General features: G+C 51.0%; 2 protein-coding genes across 2 annotated transcripts in view; both read right to left on the bottom strand.

Annotated features, from left to right (window-relative positions):
* The window catches only part of CCDC30 (coiled-coil domain containing 30), a 42,476-nt gene extending 23,167 nt beyond the window's left edge, over positions 1-19,309 (bottom strand). The window contains exons 1-3 of the mRNA XM_066334515.1: positions 19,048-19,309; positions 4,274-4,421; positions 537-652 (exon numbers count right to left, since the gene is read on the bottom strand). Coding sequence (XP_066190612.1) covers positions 537-652; positions 4,274-4,319 — 162 coding nt within the window. The 5' untranslated portion in view covers positions 4,320-4,421; positions 19,048-19,309. The remainder of the gene's footprint in view (positions 1-536; positions 653-4,273; positions 4,422-19,047) is intronic.
* Positions 19,310-19,436: 127 nt separating this feature from the next.
* Positions 19,437-22,713, bottom strand: PPCS (phosphopantothenoylcysteine synthetase). The gene is made up of 3 exons (XM_066334517.1): positions 22,182-22,713; positions 21,416-21,519; positions 19,437-19,953 (listed from the first exon to the last, which is right to left on the bottom strand). Exons 1-3 carry the CDS (start codon positions 22,711-22,713, stop codon positions 19,630-19,632), a joined length of 960 nt encoding a protein of 319 aa, XP_066190614.1. The 3' UTR covers positions 19,437-19,629.
* Positions 22,714-22,814: the final 101 nt, after the last annotated feature.

Raw genomic sequence — 22,814 nt, 5'->3', positions numbered from 1 at the left:
TTTAACTAATAGTAATGTAACAGTAATGTAAGTTATTCCATTAAGAGGACCCATAGAAAATAAGCAAATCAATCAATGTGGCTGAGTTAAAAACCAAAGGGGATGAGAGGGATCAAAAATGAGCATAAATTTCAAATGGTTTTCAAACCAGCTGGTGGGAGTTTTAGGCTAAACTTAGGTGAACTGAATCTTTAAATCAGTCTATAGAAAGGCATGTGTTCTTACTCTGTTGAGGTAAACACCAACCAGGAGCAGGGAGCTAATCCCTCTCCATGAGTACATGAAAATGTATCCCAAAGTCACCACTCAGTTGGAGCCCCTCAAACTCTTTCTGCATGGAAGGAAGTTCCCACAGCTGCATTCTGCCTATTTCTTGAATTTTACTGCTCCATGAACTACGATATAGCCAAACTGCAGCTCTGGAAAGACCAGGCATAGAACAGGGAGGGGAAAAGGGAAGGCAGGGCAGGTTTGGGAGCAGGGATGACTTCCAGGAGCCAGCCCAGAATTGCAGGCTTGGCTTGGTGGATCCTCACCAGCTCCAGAAATGCTTTTCTCTCCAGGTCAAGCGTCTGGACCCGTGCCCGCAGTGCCAGGATCTCTTTGTCCAGCTGTCTGTTGTGCTCCATGGCCCTCTGGAGCTCAGTCCTGTCTGGAGACAGCAGCACCAGGAAAGTGGTCACTGGCTTGGCCTGCCAAGCCCACACTGCAAGCATGGATTCCAGGCTGATCCCACACATGGGAAAGGTTGGAGGCAGCATGGACATGTCCTACATCCACTGAAAACACATCCCACATCCACTGGGAATACATTCCACACTCACCTGCAAATAGATCCTGCATCCAGTGGGAACACATCTCACATCCATGTGGTAATATATCTTCATGGAACACATCCACATGGGACACACCCATGTGGGAACACATCCCACATCCACGCCCTCTCCCTCCCAGGGCAAAAGCTGATGTCTCTGGAGACCCAGGTTCCACCTTTTATCATTATTCCAGGGATTCAGTTTACCTCTGGATCACAGAGGTAAACGTCATTTAAATCACTCACGTCATCTAATATGGGTTTCACTTTCTCTTTGGAAAACCCGAACAGCCACATTATGAATTTTCACCATAAAATCCATCACTGCCACATGCAGGAACAACCCCCAGCCAACGTATCCATGTTGTCCACACATTAAAATTCAATGGAATGGCCACAACTGAAAAAACTGCACACCAATTTTCCAATGGATCAATGAACAAATTAATCCCAACACCAATTAACGTAGATTCCCAATATTTCCAGGGCAGAAACAGGAAAAGGTGTTTGTATTACTAGTACATGTTGAGAACACACTGGTATCTCCCTGTCGCAGGAGACAATTTTCCTTAGAAGAAAGGGAATAAATATTTTTCCCTTTTCAGCTTAACAGTGAGCACAGGAAATTTTAGTTTAAATTTGACTTCTATTCGGGCAAAAAACATTAAACAAATTTACTTTCTGGTTCCAATGTGGAAAAAGCAACAAATTCCTTTTTCAAACAGGGATTCTGATACTGGATTTTCAGTTGCGTCATTTAATATAAAAAGCAAGGAACATCTTCACAGAATCACAGAATGGGTTGGGTTGGAAGGGGACCTTGAAATTCATCTCGTTCCAACCCCCATCTTCCACCAGAATGAAAATATTACTCAAAAGCCTGTTGACCACTACACAAATTGATTATAAAATTATAATAAAATTATTAAAAGTTTGCTGAAAGGATAATAAAATTCCATCCCTTTTCCTCTAGCAAAAATCCTGACCACCCCCTATTTTCCCATTCCCTCTCCTGTTTTTCCTTCTCAGCTGCATTCAGGGCTGACCACAGGGGTGATTACAGAAGGACAACAGTGTTTGACTGTAGCAGCCCAGTTCTGCTTTGGAAAAACCCTGCTACATTCCTTATGCACTTTGTTAAATACCATTTAAAGCCCTTCCTCATCAAAATCCCATCAACTGGGCTCAAAATGGTAAGGAATTCTTCCCTCCAACGCACACAAGTTATCACTGAACTAAAATATGCTCTTTAAGGGGGTTTTATTAAAGATGAGTGACTGCAGTTTAGGTTTTTAGTAGCAAATCAATTGATTCCCAGAGCAGTTGGCTCCGAGCTTGCTGGGAGGAGAAGCCATGCAGAGACACAAAAGCAGGGAAGCCACTGGAATGTTTTCACTCTCATTTTGCACACACAGCACAACAAACCCCAGAGACAAAACAAGCATTAAACCCTTACTCACATTTTGTAATGCCTTGTAGTCATCTAACACCTCAGAAAGCACAGATTTCCCTGAGCAGGCTATGATCCATGGGAGTCCCAGGCTAGAGCCCATCTGCGCTGGAGCTGCCACATCCCTCACCCCATCCCTAGCGACTATGGATCGATCCCAACCAAGTACAGGGATCAAAAGGCTGGGAATGATGGGGCTGGACGCTAGAGGACAGCTGCTGGGGCTGGAGAGGAGTTGACAGGGCTGAAAAGGAGCTGATAGGGCTGGAAAGAAGCTGATGGGACTGGAAAGAAACGCTCAGGTCCTGCTGCTGTGAGCTCCAAGGGCAGCCCCAGGACCTGCAATTCTGCCCCAAACCTGCCCCAGGTAGCGCCAGTCTCCTGAATGGAGTTGGCCCCTGCAAAGGCACATGGAGCTGGGATTAGTCACCTCATCCCAACTGCTGTTCTCCAATGAAATTCTGCATCACAGATTTGGAGACGATGGAAGGAATCTCCCAAAAGAGCATCCAGACACCTGTGTGTCGCTAAGGACATTTTCCATGGATGTTTCATTTCAAGAGCAGCTTTACCATGTCTCCCTCTAGAAAACTGTTTATTTCTACAGTCAGAATTTATAAAAAAAAACCCTACTAATAAAGACCACTTCAGGGTTGGTCAAGTTATTTCAGGAAGGAGGTGAAAGGAATATTCTTAGCAAGGACAATGTACCCAGTCAATTCCCCACTGCTGCACTTGCTAAGGATCCTATGGAGGCAACATCCCAAACTGTACCTGGAGAACCCTGGGATAAGAGGTTCAGCTCTGCTAACAAACCCTGCGCACATGGTAATTCAGCTGCTCTGCTTCCAGACCAAGTCATCATTCCCTCTCCACCCCCTCCCAGGGCAGAAAGCTCTCCCTGAGATAGGAAATTCCCAGGGATAAGAAATTCGTCGAGACTGTGCAGCTGCATCAGAGATTATAGAAGCCCAGCCTCAGAATTAATGGATTCATGACTGTTAATGTCTTGGTTTGAGAAGACAGGTATCTGCCAGGGAAAGCTGGAGTTTCCCTTGAAATAGAGAAAGTAAACTACCACCACCACCCTTATTTTCCAATTATAAATTTGCAGTTAAAAGCCTTTAGGTAAAAGATTTTGGAAATACAAATAGCAGTTCTTTACTAGTATGTATGACAAAGCAAACAAAAACAACAACTACAGCATTGATAACAAAAAGCAGTGCGAAGAACTTCGAGGAATTTGCTTGACAAAAACCCAGGGCAGTTTAGTCTCGATGCCCCTGCAGGATCCTCAGAGCACCAAGTTGGGAACAGTGGAAAAGTCCCGGGCTGGTGGCTGGGATGGCAGGGTGTCCCAGCAGAATGGGGCAGGGTGTCCAGGACAGGGGCAGGGTGTCCCAGTAGGACAGGGGCAGGGTGTCCAGGACAGGGGCAGGGTGTCCCAGCAGGACAGGGAGATGCAGGGTCACACTGTAGCAAGAGGAGCAGTGCTGATGGAACCATGACTGGGGCAGAGCTGGCTCAGCTCTCACAGGGTGGCAGAGAAGCTCAGAATTCCAGGGTGAGCAGATGACGGCAGATTTCCCAGGACTGGACTCCTCCAGAGACAGTGAACTCTTCTAGCAGCAAGGAGCAACCCAGCCAACCCAGCCGTTCTCTCTCCCCGAATGCAAAAAACAGTGTCAAACTGCCTCAAGCTCTGTCCTTTACCTGCCCCAAAACTCGTGTTACCTCCCCCTCCGAGCTTCGACCTTTGTTTTGTTAAATAGTCTTAAGTACGACACTTAATCTCATTGGTAACTTATGGGGAAAAAATTCTTTAGAGTAAAAAGGAATAAACCTAACCCCCAACAGTTAACAACTGCATTCCCACCTCCTAGGGAGCAGGCTGACTCCTGGCACTGGTTTTCCCACATTCCAAGCAGGGAGAAGACAGAGAACAGACCACCACCCCTCACACCTGGGGCTGAGAGCAGGCCAGGAGTGGCTACCAGAGCAGCACTTACCTGCTCCACTCTGCTCTTTGCTTGGTGTATCCAGCCCCTCTGCCATCCTCTGGATATCTTCCTGGGACACCACCAGCCTCTGTAGGCCCTCATCCAGATCTCCCACAACCCCTGCAGGCAATGCTGGTTCCAGCTCTTCCCTGCAGAACTGAAGCACAAGGGTTAATGTACCAATGGAAATGAGAAACCCTGTGGTGATGTGACCAAGGCAGAGCTGTTTGTCACCCCATCCACACCAGTCCCATTGAGAAAATGTGTATTTCCTCATCTCCAGTGCCAGTTCTGGGACAAACTGAAGACCCACCAGGCAGCCCTGCCCTGAAAACAGGCTCTCAGTAGAAGGGAGTATTTCCTGCCCAGGCTGGGCACAGCCTGATGACGAGGCTGTGCCAATTTGGGCTCTGGGCATTTTACTGTAACTGCAGCAAAAACCCTCCCAGGCTGCTTAACAACAAATCCAAAATGAAGGAGACCATAAGTGTGATGAGGAGCAGCTGAGGGAGGTGGCAGGGCTCAGTCTGGAGAAGGTTCAGGTGAAACCTTCTGGCTCTCCACAACTCCCTGACAGGATGGTGCAGCCAGCTGGGGGTCAGGCTCTACTCCCAGGAATCAAGGACAAGACAAGAGGGAATGGTGTCAAGCTGTGCCAGGGGCGGTTAGATCAGATATTAGGAAAAAATTCTTCATGAAAAGGGTGGTCAGACATTGGAGTGGAGTGCCCAGGGCAGTGGTGGAGTCACCATCGATGGGAAGTGTTCAAAAACCCTGTGGATGTGGCACTTGGGGACATGGATGAGTGGTAGCCCTAGCAGTGCTGGGGGAATGGTTGAACTCAGCGATCTTGGAGGGCATTTCCAACCTTGGTGACTCTATGAAATCTCGACTATGAGCCAGCAGGAAAATGTGTATTTCCTTACTTCTGTCTCTCCAGGAAGCTGTGTGCATTCCTGCTGCTGTGAGAATTCAGCTCCCAATGTCTGACAGGTGTGAACAGAGCCAGCCTTGCACACAGAGATGTTCTTGATTAACAGCACCACCACCACATGACCATGTGTCCTTCAGTACTGCCATGTGTCCCTCAAGGTCAGTGAGGGGGATTTTCACTTCCGATATATCTTGACTAGAAGGGGTTTTGTTACCATGCCTTGTACTTGACAAGAATGTTTCAACGAGAGTTATCCCAAACCCTTGTGAAAATCCCTCCGTTTTCTGAGCTTCCCCTGGGAGCTCTGTGGAATCATTATTTTTTTCAGACCTCTGATTTCCTGGGCCTGCCCATGAGAGCTGGAGGGCTCAGTTTCCCCCAGAGTGTTGGCACTGAGTGTGATTGGTTCACTTTGTCAGAGTAATACTGGGAGACTCAGAATCAAGGGATCATAGAAAGGCTTGGAATCAAAGAGACTTTAAAGCCCATCCTGTTCCACCCCTGCCATGGGCAGGGACACCTTCCACTATCCCCAGTTGCTCCAAGCCCCATTCAACCTGGCCTTGGACACTTCCAGGGATGCAGGGGCAGCCACAGCTTCTCTAGGCAGCCTGTGCCAGGGCATCCCCACCCTCATAGCCAAGAATTCCTCCCCCATTCTCCCTTGTCCTGGAACTCCAGACCCTTGTCTGAAGTCCAGCTCTCCTAGAGCCCCTTCAGGCTTTAAGGTTTTTCCAGAGCCTTTTCCAGGTGGACACCTCCAGCTCTCCTAGCCTGGGTCCCAAGGGGCTCCAGCCCCCAAAGCATCTCCGTGGCTTCTCTCCAATAGGTCCTTCCTGTGCTGGGGATCCTGGAGCTGCAGCAGCACTGCTGGGGGGTCTCTTCAGAGAGAAACAGAAACTCGATGCTGTTTGTCCTTTGAGGTGCAAACACACACTCCTGGCTCATGTCCAGCTTTTGATCCACAAGAATGCCCAAACACATCCCACAGGGCTGCTCTCCATGAATTCCTCCCTCAGCCTGTGCTCATTCTCAGATTGCCCCAACCCAAGCTCAGGGACTTGAACTCCAAGAGCTTCCTTGGACCACTGCTCTACATTCCTCTTTTTTATGGAGTTACACATTCCTGCTCCACTGCATCTACACTGAGGGGGTCCCAAGGCTCAGCACATTGGTTGCCATTGATATTTAGTACTTCAGAGGGTGAGTGAGCTAGCACACGCTATGAATCCAGAAGGCATTTCCCTGTGGATTTCTCGTAGCCCACCACAAAGAGAGACATATTGTATCCTGCCTTTCTGCTTTCCTGGGGATGCAATAAAACAATCAATTCTGCTTGAGGAGTCTGGCTAAAAGCTGAATTCATCCCTGTACCAGACAGGAACATGTCTGGCCCTTCATTCCAAGAGTGAAACAGATCAGCTGGGAACAAGCAAGACCACACATTCCAGTAAACAGAGTAAGAGGAGCAATTAACACTTTAACCTGTAACACTAATGGTTCTGCAAAACAAGTGGGATGCTCCTGGGAACAATGGAGTGTTTAATCAACAGTTTCTGCTCCACAGGCACTGACAACAATGACATCACTGAGGAGAGTAATCAGACATGTCAGGGAGACTGTTTTCTGGGAAAACACATCTCCAATGTGTCCTTCACCTGATTAAAAACACAGAAAGAGTAAGAAATGTGGAGAAGCTGTGGTTGATTGTAAACAAAGAGCTCTAGATTTGTAACAATTCATGGAAGCATTCAAGACCAGATTGGAGCAATCTGGTCCAGTGGAAGGTGTCCCTGGTCACTTCCAATCCAAACTGTTGTATGATTACATTCCTGTCAGCAGGAAGAAGCAGAAAGCAACAAGAGAAGGAGCTCTGACCCCTATTTGAGGTCTTGCTCCCTCTTCACTGCTTACAACCTTAGGGACAAACAGCAGCTCCCAGAGCAGTCCTGGACTCCAGTTCCATGGAGACATGGCCATAAGTCAGGAGTAGGTGGAAACTGGTGGCCTTGGAACCATAGAATCAGAATATCCTGAGCTGAAAGGGAACCACAAGGATCATCCAGTCCAACTGTTGGCCCTGCACAGACACCCCAGCAATCCTACCCTGTGCCTTGGAGCGTTGTCTAAATGCTCCTGGAGCCCTGGCAGTCTTGGGGCTGTGCCTATTCTCTGGGGAGCCTGGACAGTGCCCCACCACTCTCTGGGGGAATAATCTTTTCCTGATATCCAGCCTAACCCTCCTTGGCACAGCTCCAGCTGCTCTCTCAGATCCTGGCTCTGCTCTCAAAGAGTAGAGATTGGAGCTGCCCCTGAGGAGAAGCAGCAGCCCCCAGGGAGCTCTGCCCTCAGCCTCCTCTGCTCCAGCTGAATCCAGAGAAAGTCATTCTGACCCAGTGAAGATCCTTACACCAAGCACATCACAAACTCCTCAACACAGGATTACAATTAATCCATTTCACTGTCCTGGTGCAGACATGGGAGTAGATTAAGTGCAAATTGTGAGAATTAAGAAAGGCACTGACTTAGAATCCTGGAATCCCAGACTGGTTTGATGTTGGAAGGGATCTTAAAGCTCATCCCATTCCACACCCTGCCATGGGCAGGGACACCTTCCACTACCCCAGGTTGCTCCAAGTTCCACCTGGCCTTGGTCACTCCCGGACAGGGCAGCCACAGCTGCTCTGGGCACCCTACGCCAGGATCTCACCACCCTCACAGTCAGGAATTCTTACCCAATGTCCAATCTAGACATATTCTGTCAGCTTGAAACCATTCCTCCTTGTCCTGGCATTCCAGACTCTCCCTCCATCTTTTTGTAGCTCCTTCAAGTATTTCAGCCCCAAGACTCCACAGTGGCCTCAGAGACAGGAGACACAATTTTTGTTACAGAAATATGCCGAAGATATTCCTTTGCAGCTCTCAGGCAGCCAGAGCCACGGAGCAGGAGGTACCTGGAGCCCATCAGTTATGCTGTGGGATTCCAGCTGCCAGGCTGCCACTTCCAGCTTTCCTAGCAGTGCCGCCCACTCCACCAGGAAATGTGCAACCTGTTCACTGGCAGCACTGCATGAGATTTGGGATAAACCTTCCTCCTCCAGCATCTCTTCCACCTCCTTCAGCGGGGTTTCTGCAAGGCAAGGCAAGGCTTGGTGTCAGCAGAGGAGAAACAAAGGGCAGGGTTTCCTGGAGATCTGTCCCAGTTCCTCTAAACATTCCTCATTGCAACACCCCCATTTCTCCTGGAGCCTAACTGCTCCTCAAGTCTCTCCTGCTTCCTACCTCCCTCACTGCCTCTCATTCCCTGCTATTCATTATCTCAGCCCTATTCCCTCACTCCCAAGTTTTTTCTTCACATAGCCTTCCCTGCCTGCCAAGCATGTGATAGGCCCTGCTCCTCCCAGGAAGAGTTCTCCCAACCTGGTTTATCCTCAGCTCCTTCAACCCCAAGTACAGCTTGGTGGAGACTAAACAGATTAAATTAAACAGATACTGAGAAAACCAGGGAATCATTAAATTTGAAAAGACCTCTAAGATCATCAGCTCCAACCCTCAGATGATCAAGTCCAATCTTGGAGAGAAAGTAAACAGATGGACACAGAGTCACAGATGTTTTCTTTAGCAGGAGACACACAAAATACTAAATCAGTCCTAGAGAGCATCACAATTTTCCCAAGGAATGTCTAGGAAGGAGGCAGATCTAAACATCTTTAAGAACTAAACTGCCAGTACATCAGTGTTTATCCCAAAATTATAGCCAGGAAGACTCTGTACTGGGAAAAACTTCCAGACTCAAGGGTCTCTGAGGCAGAAAGGTGACAACAAGACTTGCAGGAGTCAGTTTATGGCTGGGCACCATTGTGTTTGTGCAACCAACAGTTGTTAAAAGGACACCCTAGTTGGTGTGGTTGGAATTTACCTGCAAGGAGAAAATGAGGAACCTTTCATGTCTGGCATGATGAGGGCAGCAACTCCTGCATTGGATCAGCAGCTTGTGGAGCCAGAGGAGGGCTTTTCAAACCCTCCCTGTGTAATTCATATTAAAACCAAAACCAACAGATTCTAACCAAATTTCTAGCCCAAACCAGCTTATAAAGGCTTCCAAGTGCTGTAAGATGGGAAGTGCATGGAGTTGTATAAAAGTAGGAGGGACATTCACACTCTTTCCCTGCTCAGGGAACTAGAGTTGGACAGCAGAGGTTCAGCAGAGCAAATATGTCTCAGGCACAGGACATACAGAGCCCTGGACAAGCCTGTCCCTCACTATCACATACTGATTTAACATAGGAACCAGCGCAATCACATCCTGAGGCTCTGATCGATCCCATGTTTCCACTTGGCGCTTTGCAGCCAGCTCAATCCAGTCCTGTGGATGGAAAACACCCTGCGGTTTCCCAGGCGTCTTCCCCAGGGAGACAAAGCACAGCCTGCTCAATACAGGGTCAAACAGGGCTGCCCAGCAGCTTCCTGCTACAGAAGGCAGGATCAAAACTGCTCCATGTGCCTTGGGAAGAGCCCATGGGTCACACTAAACTGAACCCCATCCTGCCTGGCAGCTTCCTCCCACAGTTCTGCCAAATCCCAGCTAAAACAAATGGAAACTGCTCTGGTTTATGACCAGGATGGAACCCCCTGTGCCCTGAACTACCTTCACCTGCCAGCGCTTCCCCTTGTCCCCAGCCTGCAACACAGGATGAAGTGGTGTCATTTTAGATCCCAGACATATTCCAGAGACTGGAAAGCAAAAAGGATTTGTGAGGACGAGGGGGGTCTGCCCACACAGCACAGGTTACCTATGAGTAAGCCCCACTGATTCCTTACAAACCTCTTCCCTCCCTCATGCAGTGTCTGGGAAGAGTCAACCCCTGCCCCAGGCACTATCACACAACAGCTCCACTGGCATCTCCCACCTCTGTCCCAGCTTGTGGGGAAGCAAATTTTATACTAATATTTGTATTTTCCTACCCCAGGAATACTCTGAGAAACAACAGCCACCTCACCCCACTACAGCCCTATATCCTCCAGCCCTACTGGGTGTGTTTAACCTGCCCAGCTGTTACAACAAACAAGCTCAGACCATGACTGTTTTTTCTTTTATTTCGCTTTTTAAACAAATCCAAGCAGCTCCCCCAGCGCTGTGTTTCACTGCCATTCCAGTTGTTTTTCAGGAAGGCTTTTGTGAACGCCATCGATCTGCCCTCCAACAACACCCAGCACATTCAGTGAGAGCATCAGAAATGGATCAGGAATTGCCTGAAGGAAAAATGTCACTCTGGACTGAGGCATCAGATGAGGCAACACACAGCTCAATGGCCCAGCATCAACCAGCCTTGGCTGCTCCCCATAGGAACCTGCGATGGGCAGGAAGCAAATGTGTGAACAGAGATTTACCTTTTATTTTCAGAAAATGCTCAGTGTCAGTCACCAACACTAACTATCCTCAGGGTCTAAAGGAGGGCTGCAGAGAGACTTTGGTCTAGGGCCTGGAGTGCCAGGACAATGAGGAATGACTTCCCGCTGACATAGGGCAGGGTTAGATGGGATACTGAGAAGAATTTCTTGGCTGTGAGGATGGTGAGGCCCTGGCACAGGTTCCTCACAAAAGCTGTGGCTGCCCCTGGACCCCTGGAAGTGTCCAAGGCCAGGTTGGACGGGGCTTGGAGCAGCCTGGGATGGTGGAAGGTGTCCCTGCCCATAGGAGGGGGTGGAATGGGATGAGCTTTAAGATCCTTTCCAAACCAGACCATTCCATAATTCCATGATTTTATGAAACTGTGTTCAGGAGATCAAGTTGCTCCAAGTGATTGCAGACCAAGTAGCGTTTCTGATCCATTTGCCTGCTGTTGGAAGAGGAGTGTGCTCAGACCTGAGAGCCCACAGAGGTCTCTGGGCTCCTTCCCCAGCTGTCAGCTCAGGTGTATCAGCACAGATCCTGTCCTTCACCCTGCATCATTCACAGCTCAAGCCCCTCTTTTGTTTCACTGGCTTGAACCAGCCACTGTCCCCAAGTGCCCCTTCCCATTCTCCCTTCAGTGGTTCCAAAAGCTACTAATCACCATCCTGTCCTCTTGTCTTGCCCACATTTTTAACAATCCCAGCACATCACAGTGTGTCTTTCCACAAGCCCCTTCTCCAGCCCAATTCACTGGATCATCCTATGCCTGCTGAGACACCCAGGTGTCCTGCAAAAATAACCTGGAGCAAGATATGGAGCACAAGTCCTGTGGGGAGCAGCTGAGGGAGCTGGGGGTGTCAGCCTGGAGAAAAGGAGGCTCAGGAGGGACCTTCTGGCTGTCCACTGAAATGAATGAAATGTAAGAAATTCCCTTTTTTTGACACAGTCTGTCATTTGTTAAGAAAGTTATGCTGTTTAAAATGTTATGCCAGTTGTAACCTGTCTGTTAAGGAAGTTATGCTGTTTGTACCAAAATTTGTACCCTCAAAACCTTATTCCAAGTTGTATACCCCCTCTAAAACCCCGGGTTCCCTTCCCCTTCCGTCGGGCTAGGCTGTCGCTGTTCCCCGCCAGCTCCTAGAACTGCTGGCCCCGCCTAATAGGAAAATCCAAGGACTTCCATGGTGCATCGCTCCAAACCGAAGTGCAGTTGCCGGCAAGCGGACCCAAAAGCCGGGACCCAGCACAAAATCCAGATAAAAGGGAGACACTACAACACCGAGAAGACCCTCAGCTACCTAAGGACTGAATTCTGCTTCTGCCGCCTCGCCATAACCACAAAGAGACTGGGAAGAAGTGACCCCCCTAGACCACACGAGCCCAGTTGAGTTCCTGGGGATTCCCGCGAGGCCGGAACCCCCGACTCTGCTGCGGGGAGAGCAGCAGATTCGCCTGACACCTGATCCTCAGCGGCGACAGGAGCGAGGGCGGCGACAGGAGCAGCGGCAGCGCAGGCGACCCCTCGAGTTCCCCCTTGAAAGAGCTGACTAATAAAGGCTTTTCAAAGGAGCAGGTCTCCTGGCCCGTTTATAACATCCACAACTCCCTGACGGGAGGGTGCAACCAGCTGGAGGTCAGGCTCTGCTCCCAGAGAACAAGGGACACAACAAGAGGAAACGGCCTCAAGATTTTCCAGGGGAGGTTCAGGTTGGATATTCATTGAAAGGTTGGTCAGGCACTAGCACAACTGCCCAGAGAGGCAATAGAGTTACCATTCCTGGCATTGTTCAAAAAACATGTGGATGTGATGCTTGGGGTGGACCTGACAGTGCTGGGGGAATGGTTGGGTTTGATGGCCCTAGAGGGCTTTTCCAACCTAAACATTCCCATGATTCCAATAACTCTGACGAAAAGCAGAGGCCTGGGGAACAGACACAGGGATGCAGCATAGAACCCTGCAGCATTGACACATTAGAGACCTGGAGGAGCCGAAAAGAAGCTTCTGGGATTGTGCAGCACCTCCGGCACAAGCACACCCAGCCTCTCCATACTAGAGATGGCCAGGGATATTTTTTTATTAAGAGGCTGACCTAGAACCATGGAACCACAGAATACCCTAAGCTGAAAGGGACCCACAGGGACCATCCAGTCCAACCCCTGGCCCTGCACAGACACCCCAACAATCCCACCCTGGGCATCCCTGGCAGCGCTGTCCAAACACCCCTGGAGCTCTGGGGCCGTGCCCATTCCCTGGGGAGCCTGGGCAGTGCCCAGCACCCTCTGGGGAAGAACCTTTCCCTGATCTCCAGCCTAAACCCTCCCCTGGCACAGGTCCAGCTGCTCCCTCATGTCCTTTCCCTGGTCCCAGAGAGCAGAGATGAAATCCTCCTCCAGAGGAGCTGTAGCCTGGGATGAGCTCTGCCCTCAGGTCAGCCTCCTCTGCTCCAGCTGAACAAACCTGGATAAAAGGACCAGTCACTCAATAAAGTGCTCTACAAGGACCCAAAACATCTCGGGGCTGGCACCTCTCCCTGCAGGTGACAGCCCAGAGGGAGCAGGGCTTCCAGATTCCTAAATTATCCACACACATCCCAGGACAGAAGCCAATGCCAGCAGTGAGTCAACAATAAGTCCTGAACCTCAAAAATCTGAGTGATACCCCCCAAAAAATCTCCCTCCAGAAACACTCTACAGCACCAAAACCACACAACCCCCTCAGGGACAACACATTGGGAACAACTGGATGGCAATCAGCAATCCCTCCTGATCACACTGAGATCCATCATCAAGGATCTCAGCTTCCAGTCCAGAGGTACTCATTGCCCAATAGCCTCAGGAATCCCTAAGAAATGGAGAAAGTCCAAATGAGCAGAGCCACCTGGAAGAAATTACCAAATTACCCCATTCCAGCTTTGGAGACCGTTACTGTGTGCAATTTTGTGATTTAATATCATATGGTTTGTTCCCTTTCACCCTCCGTGGGGGGGTGGTTTTGCCTGGGTTGTGTCCACCCACTGGGCTGTCAATCTTCCCTGACACATACTTCTTATTCCCGAATGTTCTCTGTCAGTCTCCCTTGGTATCAAGCCCCTGCCTGGACTGCCCCTCGGGGAAACCCTTTTTATTCAAGGCTCCATTGGTCTGTTTATATAAACCTCCTTACATTATCCTCCCCCCATTGGTTTGTGTTCTGCAAACTTCACCTTGTGTCCTTCTCCGGTCTTCTCCCTATTGGCCCCTTGACCCTAAACTCCACCCTGATTCTGTCCCTTAAAACCCATGATCCAGCATTTGTTCCCCGTCTTTACCTCTGCACTGCACTCGAGTTACATTGCAATTTATGTTGCTTTAATAAACCATCCTCGGATTGCATGTGATGCCTTCTTCATTCCTTTATACTGACCCTACAGCAACTGCTTGGGACTCTCAGGACCCCAGGGATTATATCGTTCCCCCGATAAGTGCCGTATCACCAGGCACGAGACAACAGGGGATATTCGGTCTTTCTCCTGCCACCTTGTGGGAAGGGAGAGAACCAGGAACAGAGTTCTCTGCCACAGCGAGACTCCCAAGAGCTCATTATTCATTTTAACCTTTGTAAGTAGCCTTTTCATCACAAACCACGGCTTTAAGTGCCCAGAGAAATCAAATTTTTAGGTAAATCAGTCTTTGGGAATCCACACCACCAGATATGCTCCCTGAAAACCCAACCAATGCTCAAAATTTTACCCAAACTCCTGTATTTGCTGCCCTAAAGCCTGCATCACCAAGAAACTCTAAGTTGTGCTATCACCCCTAATTTTACCTTAGGACCAAAACAATACAGCTCACGAAAGGAGTTAATAGTGACATGGGCTATGAGCACCACTGAACAGAAGACTGAGAAAAATTAAGAATTAAACCTAGCAAAAGAGAACCTAGAGTTTGAAAATAAATTATTTAAAGTTAAATAAGTTAAATAATTTGTTTAAACAAAATTATTGAAGCTCTGAGGGGGCCCTGAGAACTTGGTCTAGTGGAAGGTGTCCCTGCCCACGGCTGGGGGTGGAACTGGATGAGCTTTAAGGTCTCTTCCAGCCAAAACCATCCTGGAATTCCATGACAACGAGCACACCCAAATTTTGAATCGCCAGAACAAACAATTCCTGTCCCTCACATTGTTTTAAAAACGTGGACTTTGTGTAAACCAAAGCCAAGAGCAAATTCACTGACTTGGTAGGAGTGACAGATAAATTAGAGCTGGAAACCAAAGAGCACTATCAGTTCTGGTCTTCAAACAGCCTCTGGAAGATACTTTGTGCAAGAACAGAGCTACATAAAAAACCTGCCAAACTCCCTGAATAAAGACAGTAAAAGCAAACAAGAACCTCTAAATCAATCACAAATCTGTTTGAACAGCTCACACTTCTAGCAACTTCTCAAACAACAAAGCACTGAGAACTACGTGAGAGCTCCCTGAGAATTCCCAAAATCATGCTGCTCAGCTCTCCAAGAAGCTTTCCAGTCTCAAACACCTGCCAATGCATTCCCAGGGTCCACACTCCAGAGGGAAGGGATTACCCTGCTGCAGCTGTAGCTGTGCCAGCTCCAACCTGAGCTGCTCATTCCCCTTCTCATACTCAGAGGCAATGGCATCCCGCTCTTCCGTCAGGGTACAGACATGGCCCACATAGCTTTCCACCTGAAATAAAGAAAATTCAGCTAGTCCCATGCCTGCCAGTGCCTCCAGTAAGCCAGCAGCACAAAAAGTTCTCCACTCCATCATGTTTACAGGATAACCTCCAATATTTGCAGGACAATATCTCTTATGCCTTTGGAACACCTGGGAATGGTAAAACCTTGACTGGGAGGTCAGGAGGTCATGCAGCTATGGCAGTGTGGCATGTGGGGAGCTTTTGACCGTGGCTCTGTGGGCGCTGCTGACTCACCAGCTGCTTTTTGATGCTCAGGATGAGGAATGAGGACATAAAACTCAGGTTCCCGAGGGCAGCAGTGTGGTAATGGCACACGTGAAGTTGCTGCTGCAGACGGGGGAACAAGGGATAAAGGCCTGGGTGGGTTAATCCCGAGGGTATCCCAGAGCCACTAAAGTCAGAAAAGGCTCCCAAGTGTCCAGTCTGCAACAAAACTATCTTGTCACCAGACCAGAGTACTGAGTGCCAAGTCCAGTCGTTCTTTGGACATCTACAGGGATGGGGATACCATCACTGCCCTGGGCAGCCCCTACCAATGCCTGACCACTTTTTCAGTGAACAAATTTCTCCTCATGTCCAACCAGAATCTTTCCGGGCACAACTCGAGGCCATTACTTCTTGTTCTGTCCCTGTTCCCGGGGAGCAGAGCCCGACTCCCCCACGGCCGTCTCCTCCTATCAGGGCCTTGTGGAGAGGCAGAAGGCCCCCCTGAGCCTCCTTTTTCCCATGCTGAGCCCCTTTCTCAGCTCCCTCAGCTGCTCCAGGCATCCCAGCCCCTTCCCCAGCTCCGTTCCCTTTCCTGGACGGGCCCCAGCCTGGTCTGCTCTCCGGCCCTTACTTCTCTCATGTCCTGGGCCCGCCGCCGCTCCGGCTCGCCCAGCCGAGCCTCCGCTCGCTGCAGAAGCCGCCACGCCAGACCCAGCTGCTCCTCGGCTGGGGTGGCAGGGTCGGCGCCCCCCGCCCGCAGCCAGCGCTGGATAGTGCCCGCCGGCACCGGGGACTCCGCCTTCGGGACATGGAGAGGAGCCGTGAGAGACCTGGGGGCCGCGGGTACCCCAAACCCCTCGGGCCGATCCTAAGGGTACAGCCGACCCCAAGAAATGCCCCGCGGGCGCCCGCTGCCGGGGATACAACCAATACCCCGACCCCCACCCTGGGCTGGTCCCGAAGGTACACGCAGCCCCCGACACCCTCGAGCCGGTCCGGGGACACCCACCGGGGCGGCGGCGACCGCGTCCAGGCGCTGGGTCGGACTCCCGGCGCCATGGCGACAAGCCGCGCCCCTTGCCGCGGCCACGCCCCCATCGGCGCTCACGGCGGCGTTAGGCCACGCCACCACGCGTCACGTGCGCTGGGGAGGCCGCGCCCCCTCCACGCTCCGTGACGCCCCCTGGTGGCCGAGAGCGGGCGCAGCGCCGCTCCCGCTGGGGTCACCCCTGGGTAAACAAAAGGGGCCAAAAGTTTTCCCGATTTTCTTCTAAACACCGAATGAATCTGCTGAACCTCAATGGGAAGAGGCCAAGTACATGGAGCTAAGCCAAGAGAAGGCTTTAGGGAGACCTTAGAGACTATGCCAGTTCCTACAAGGGACTCTAAGAGAGCTGGAGACGGACTTTGGACAAGGACATGGAGTGACACGATGGGATGGTTTCCCACCGTCAGAGAGCAGGGTTAGACGGGATATTCAGAAGAAACTCTTCCCTGTGAGGGGGGAAGCCCTGGCATAGGCTGCCCAGAAAAGCTGCGACTACCCCATCCCTGGTAGTGTTCCAGGACAGGTTGGACAAGGGTTGGAGCAATCTCAGCTAGTGGAAGGCAGAATGAGTTGAGCTTTAAAGCCCCTTGCAACCCAAAGATGACTCCATGAGACTGAGCAACTGCAAAGCTAAGTAGGTCCATCCTGCAGAACCAACTCACTTGCTGAAGACACTGTGCATGGGGATGGTAGAGAGAGAAGAAGACCAGGACATGAAGAAGAGGGACACAACAGAGTCCAGTGAGGACCTTCCACTGAGCCCTCTAGGATCCTCAGAGAGCAGTGGACAGATCCTGGACTCGCAGGAGCCACTTCCAAATTAGGTACCACAACCACCATTCCCAGAGTGCTGATGCTCACACACTGCCAAGGTGGGAGCACTTCTGGGTTTGGTTTAACCTCCCACTTGGGAAAGGTGCAACCCTGACGGGATCAGGATGGCTGTGGGTCAGCTCCCCAACTGGCACTTCAAAAATAGGGGCAGACACAATGATGGAAGCCCACAGTGTGTTTCCAAGTCCAAACGAAACTCCGAGATTCCCTGGGCCCACTGCCCCAGTCTGCTCCTCAAAAAGCTCAGATTATTCCTCTCCTTCCCAACCACCTCTGAGAAATGCCAGGACACTCTGAAGACAGTGTTGGTTGCATTTCTCCCAACCCTTGCGCCAACACTCCTACAAGGACATGTTCAACTTACACAAGTTTTTATATTCTCATCCCTGCTGGCCCATCCATGTTGTCCAAACTAACACAAGGGAAATCCCAGACTTGAAATTCACATCCATTATATACTGGGAGATGAAAACAGGCAATTCTTGGAGCTTATTCACCTTTTTTATCAGTCCTGGCCACCAAGAAGGCCAGTGAGTTCCTTCTCCTGACCCAGTTACCAGCTGGATCTCTCCCCTCTGGACCAACCTGGACTTCTCCCGTCACTTACAGGATCCACCGATCCCCTCCTTGTGTTCTTTTCTTGCTCTACTGGCTTTATTTTCCTTGTCTGCTGAGTGCCCCTCGCTTTCAGAAGATTGGTGTTATTACAAAATCACTCCTGCCTCCTGAACACTCCATGGTTTTACTCAGAGCACAGTCTCGCCTCTGGAAATGTTTCCAGCATTCCCGTGTGCTCTTGTCCTTCTTTCCAGGATTCCAGTGAATTTATTTTGAGCACAGCCCATGAGCAGACACACAGTGGACAGCAGGAGAGCTGCTGTTAAGTTTCCTGCAGGCATGAGGAACACACACTTTGAAGCTGGTAACCATTGGAAGAACATTTAGATAAAACCAGGAACATTCCAGTTCTAAATCCACCCAGTCAAGAAGAATCTTCCCCTTCCAGGGTCAATCACTGCCATCCATTCTGCTGTCAGAGAATCATGGAATCACTAAGCCTGGAAAAGACCTCCAAGATCATTGAGTCCAACCATTCCTCCAGCACTGCCATGTTTACTCTAAACCCTGCCCCCAAGTACCACATCCAATTTTTTTTTGAACATTTCAAGAGATGGTGACTCCACCACTGCCCTGGGCAGCCTGTGCCAGTACTTGAACACCTTTCCATGAACAATTTTCCCAATATCCAACCTTGAATCTCCCCTGGCACAGCCTGGGAGATTCTGCTCTCATCCTCTTCCCTGAAAGCAGAACTCAATCCCCCAGCCACCCCCTCCTGTCAGGGAGTTGTGCAAAGCCAGGTCTCCCTGAGGCTCCTTTTCTCCAGGCTGAGCCCCTTTCCTAGCTCCCTCAGCTGCTCCTGGGGCTCCAGACCCTTCCTCAGCTCCATTCATTTCCCAGGACACCACCCCTCTAAGTGCCCACTCCCCTTCTCCAACCTTGGCCTCAAGCTTGGATCCATCCTCTGTGGTCTGTGCCAAATGGGGCCTTGCCTTTGTTTACAAAGCTCTGCAGTGACACTTGAGTCTTGTTTGGTGAGAGCTGCTCAAACACTGCCTTGGAAAACTTTCTGGTGTAAATGTAATATGAAACAAAGAAATTTTCAAATACCTGGGATGGAAGGAAAATCTTTGAAATAGCTGCTTTAGGGATGCTGCTGCAGCACCTGAAATGTAGGAACACGGGATCTCTCCCAGGATCTCTCCTGGCTCAAAAGCTGCTCCCTCTAAGTCACTGCCACCTCATTTTCCTTTTTGCTACCCTGGTTTCAACATCCACTCTCAACACCAGATGATTCCCCTCTCCAGTCATAAAATCAGCAAATCTTTCCTGCAAAGCCCCATTCCTTCTTTCAGCCATTCAACAAGACAGTTCAAAGAGGGCGATTCAAGAAATTCTTTATATACAGAGACCTTCATCACTTCTTGTTCTCCCAGTTCTCCCAGCCCACGGGACAGAAACAAGCTCCTTTCCTCCTTTAGACACCAGGACGAATATCCTTTGGAATGATTTCACTTCCATATATTTCTCTTTTACAAAGCCACAACAGCTGTGGCCAAGCTGTAGAAAAGTGACAGTGTTGGACGGCCCTCCTTAGTGCTCCGTCGAGATTGCTTTATTTACCTGGACAGGCAACCACTCCAGTCCTACTCCCTTTGCAGCACAATTGCCTTGTTTCCTCTGAGCTGCTCCTCAGCCTTTTCTCTCCATAAAGGCTGTGTGCTGGCCCTGGAGGTAACTCACAATCTTCTCCTCTATTTCCATGCCTTGTGCTATTTCCTCGTCAGACAGGGATAAGGGAGTCTGTGAATCCCTGGTGACAATGATGACAGAGGTTCTCCGGGATTCCAGGACATTGGCCACCACCACCTGGTGCCGGTATTTCTCCAGAGCCTGCCGAGATTTATCCAGGAGGATCTGGGGATCTGTCTCCAGTTTGAAGGAAATCACAAAGGCCTCAGGGGCCCAGTCTCTGACCAGGGGTGACAGCATTTTTGGCACCATCTTCATTGTGATCTGCAGCGGGAAAACATAAAAAAAAATTAGTAAAAACATTACAGGGAGTTTCAATAAGAGAGGAAATGGGAAAGAGGGAAATTCCAGCTTTGTTTCATACACCGTTTACATCAAGAAGCTTTTCAAGGCAGTGTTTGGGCAGTTCTCACCAAACAAGGTTCAAATGACACTAAATTTAAATTAAATGATCCATGTGGTACTCAGTCAGGAAGTTCTCAGGTGCACCACAGGAATCCTGCATTCCCACAGCTAACCGCACTGGGGAATACAAACGTGAAGAAAGAAGATTTAAAAAAGCATTACAACTGCATAAATCTGAGTTTTTAGCTCTCCAGAATCCAGGTAGCTTATCCCATCTTCACATTTCCTTCTATCAACTCCTTAACACGAGTGAGGCATAGAAGTGCTAAAGCATGAGGAAAAAGAGTAGGAGGCGTTGGTCTGCAGCTTCCTAACCTCTGGATCCATCACTGGGAATCAAGCCAGGTCTCATCTTTCCAATGCTAACGCTAAAGAATGAAGCCTAGCAACTCCTTAGAAAGTAATTAATTAAATAAATTTGGTATTTGTCATATAAAGAATTCCAAAGCTGAGCTCCCATTGCTGAGAGAGACCTCGGTGCTGCAGTGTTAGACTGTCATTCGTACAAGCAAGATGGATTCCAAAGTCATGGAATAGTTTGGGGTTGCGAGCCCATCTCATTCCACCCCCTGCCACGGGCAGGGACACCTTCCACTATCCCAGGTTGTTCCAAGCCCCACCCAACCTGCCCTTGGGATGTGGCAGCTACAGCTTCTCTGGGCACCCTGTGCCAGGGCCTCACCACACTTACAGGGAAGAATTTCTTCCCAATATCCAATCTAAATCTATTCTGTCAGTTTGAAATCGTTCTTCCTTGTCCTAGCACTCCAGGCCTTTCTCGAGACAAAAGGCAGCAAGTACTTCAGGAGCTATTCTTGGAGCACTTCAGCTCTCTGAGACTCACCCTCTCATCATCTCCATGGAAGCATAGGCAGCTTTAAAGGACAAAGCCAGAAGAGCAGGAGGTACTTGAGGGGCCCCTCTTCATTTGCCACACCACAACTGCAGACAGGTTGAAGCTGCTCCATGCAGCACTGACCTCCCTGCAGATAACCCATGACACCACTCACCCCTTCATCCCACCCTAAAAATAAACCTGGAACAAAGGAGAGCAGGGCTGATCCTACCCTACCCTTGTATCTAGGCCCCTCGGTGCAAGATAAGAACAGAACAATGCAACTAAAGGATTTCCACAGGGTTCTGTCCCTGTGAGATCTCACCCTCCCATCACCCTCTGATAACACACAGAAGCTGCTGCTTTCCAGCTTTCCAGTTTTCCTGGATTTTATCCACAGCCAGTTCTCAGGAGAAGGACCGTGGAAGCAAAGTAGGGATGGCTGAGGGGGGGTGGCAGAGGGGGCCATGCCCAGGGGGACCTGACCTGCAAGGGCCCCTCCGAGGACTGGATCTTGTGCTCCGGCATCTCGGAGAGCGGGATGTAGAAATCCGACACAGCGGCTGACAGGTAGAACATGACGCTGGAGCCTGTGGGAACATGACTGCTGACCCCCACTGCCATGGCCAGTCCCCGTCACCCCAGAGCCAGCCGAGCTGCCATCCACATACACCAAACAGGGGAGACCAGGGCCACCCTCAGGGATTCCCCAGCACAATCCTAAGCAGAGCAGCACTGACTTCACCCTGGGGTCCCCTCAGCTACACTGTTCTCCACTGGGGTCTGCCTTGTCCCCTCCTCCCAAGCCCAAACAGCCTCCAGGGACAGCCTAGACCCTCATGCCAGGGTGCAGGAGCCCTCCAAGCAAGGCGGGCCCCTTGTCCCCTCATGCCAGCTCCCCACAGGCCCGAGTATCACTTCATACCTGGACCCTGGGACCACTGTGAGGGGGTTCTATCACCTACCTCACGCCAGGGAGCACTCGACCTACCACAACCATCACATCCCCTCGTTCTCAGTCCACCAGGCCCCTCCCACTGGAGACCCCCATGAGAGCCTCATCTGTTCTCATCCTGAATCTTTGTACAGGACCACCCTGTTTCCTCATTCCTGGGCTCCCTCATACTGGAGACGCCCCTGGGGGCTTCATTCTCTCTTGCCTTGTGCCCCACGAACCGGTGGCCACCCTGTCCCTCATTCCTGGGTCCTCCCGGCTCCCTCCGTCCCCTCACGCGCGGGTATCCCCCCGTACCGAGGGGCGCCAGGGCTCGGGCAGCCGCGCGCAGCAGCGCCAGGTACTCAGCGAGCCCTGTGAACTCGATGGCGAGAAGCGCGCCCGCCTCGGTGGCGCGTTGGTACTCGCGGAGCGCGGGCAGCAGCGCGGGCAGCGCGGCGGGGGCGGCGGCCACGCCGGGGGGCGGCCCCGGGGTGAGGCGGAGCGCGTCGAGCAGCGCGGGCCCGTGCGGCGGCAGGGCGCGGGCCCAGGGGAAGACGGAACGGGCGCGGTGCAGGAAGCACACGCCATACCCCGCCCGCACGAGCTGCTCGGCAGAGGCGGCCCCGCGCCGACCGCTGCTGAAGTTCTCCAGGAAGCGCACGGCGCGGGCCTCCAGCGGCACCTGCGTCCCGCCCGACGTCACCAGCGCCACGCGCCGCCCGCGTGCCGCCTGCGCCGCTGCCCAGGCCCGCACCCGACCCTCGGTCGCCGCCGCATCCACGTCGTTGTCCTCGTCCTTGTCCTTGTCCTCGTCCTTCACCGGCTTCGCCGCCGCAGCCGCCGCCATGGCCCACCCGCACGGCCGGACGGAAATCACGTGTGCCGCCCGCCTGTACCGGAAGCGTTGTCTCGGCAACGGAACGCCAGCGCCGTGTGTAGTGTTTGTCG

This window comes from Sylvia atricapilla, chromosome 22 (genome assembly GCF_009819655.1).
Source record: "Sylvia atricapilla isolate bSylAtr1 chromosome 22, bSylAtr1.pri, whole genome shotgun sequence".
NCBI classification, from domain to species: Eukaryota; Metazoa; Chordata; class Aves; order Passeriformes; family Sylviidae; genus Sylvia; species Sylvia atricapilla.
The sequence above is the reverse complement of the archived record's forward strand: the minus strand, read 5'-3'. Positions and strand labels throughout refer to the sequence as shown.

Bases quoted from the DNA above. Each gene is read 5' to 3' on its own strand.
- PPCS (XM_066334517.1), bottom strand. From the start codon at position 22,713: ATGGCGGCGGCTGCGGCGGCGAAGCCGGTGAAGGACGAGGACAAGGAC. The intron at 21,520-22,181 runs GTACGGGGGGAT...ATGTTCCCACAG, and splicing joins CCGAGCCCTGGCGCCCCTCG to GCTCCAGCGTCATGTTCTAC. The intron at 19,954-21,415 runs GTCAGGTCCCCC...TTCCCGCTGCAG, and splicing joins CCTCGGAGGGGCCCTTGCAG to ATCACAATGAAGATGGTGCC.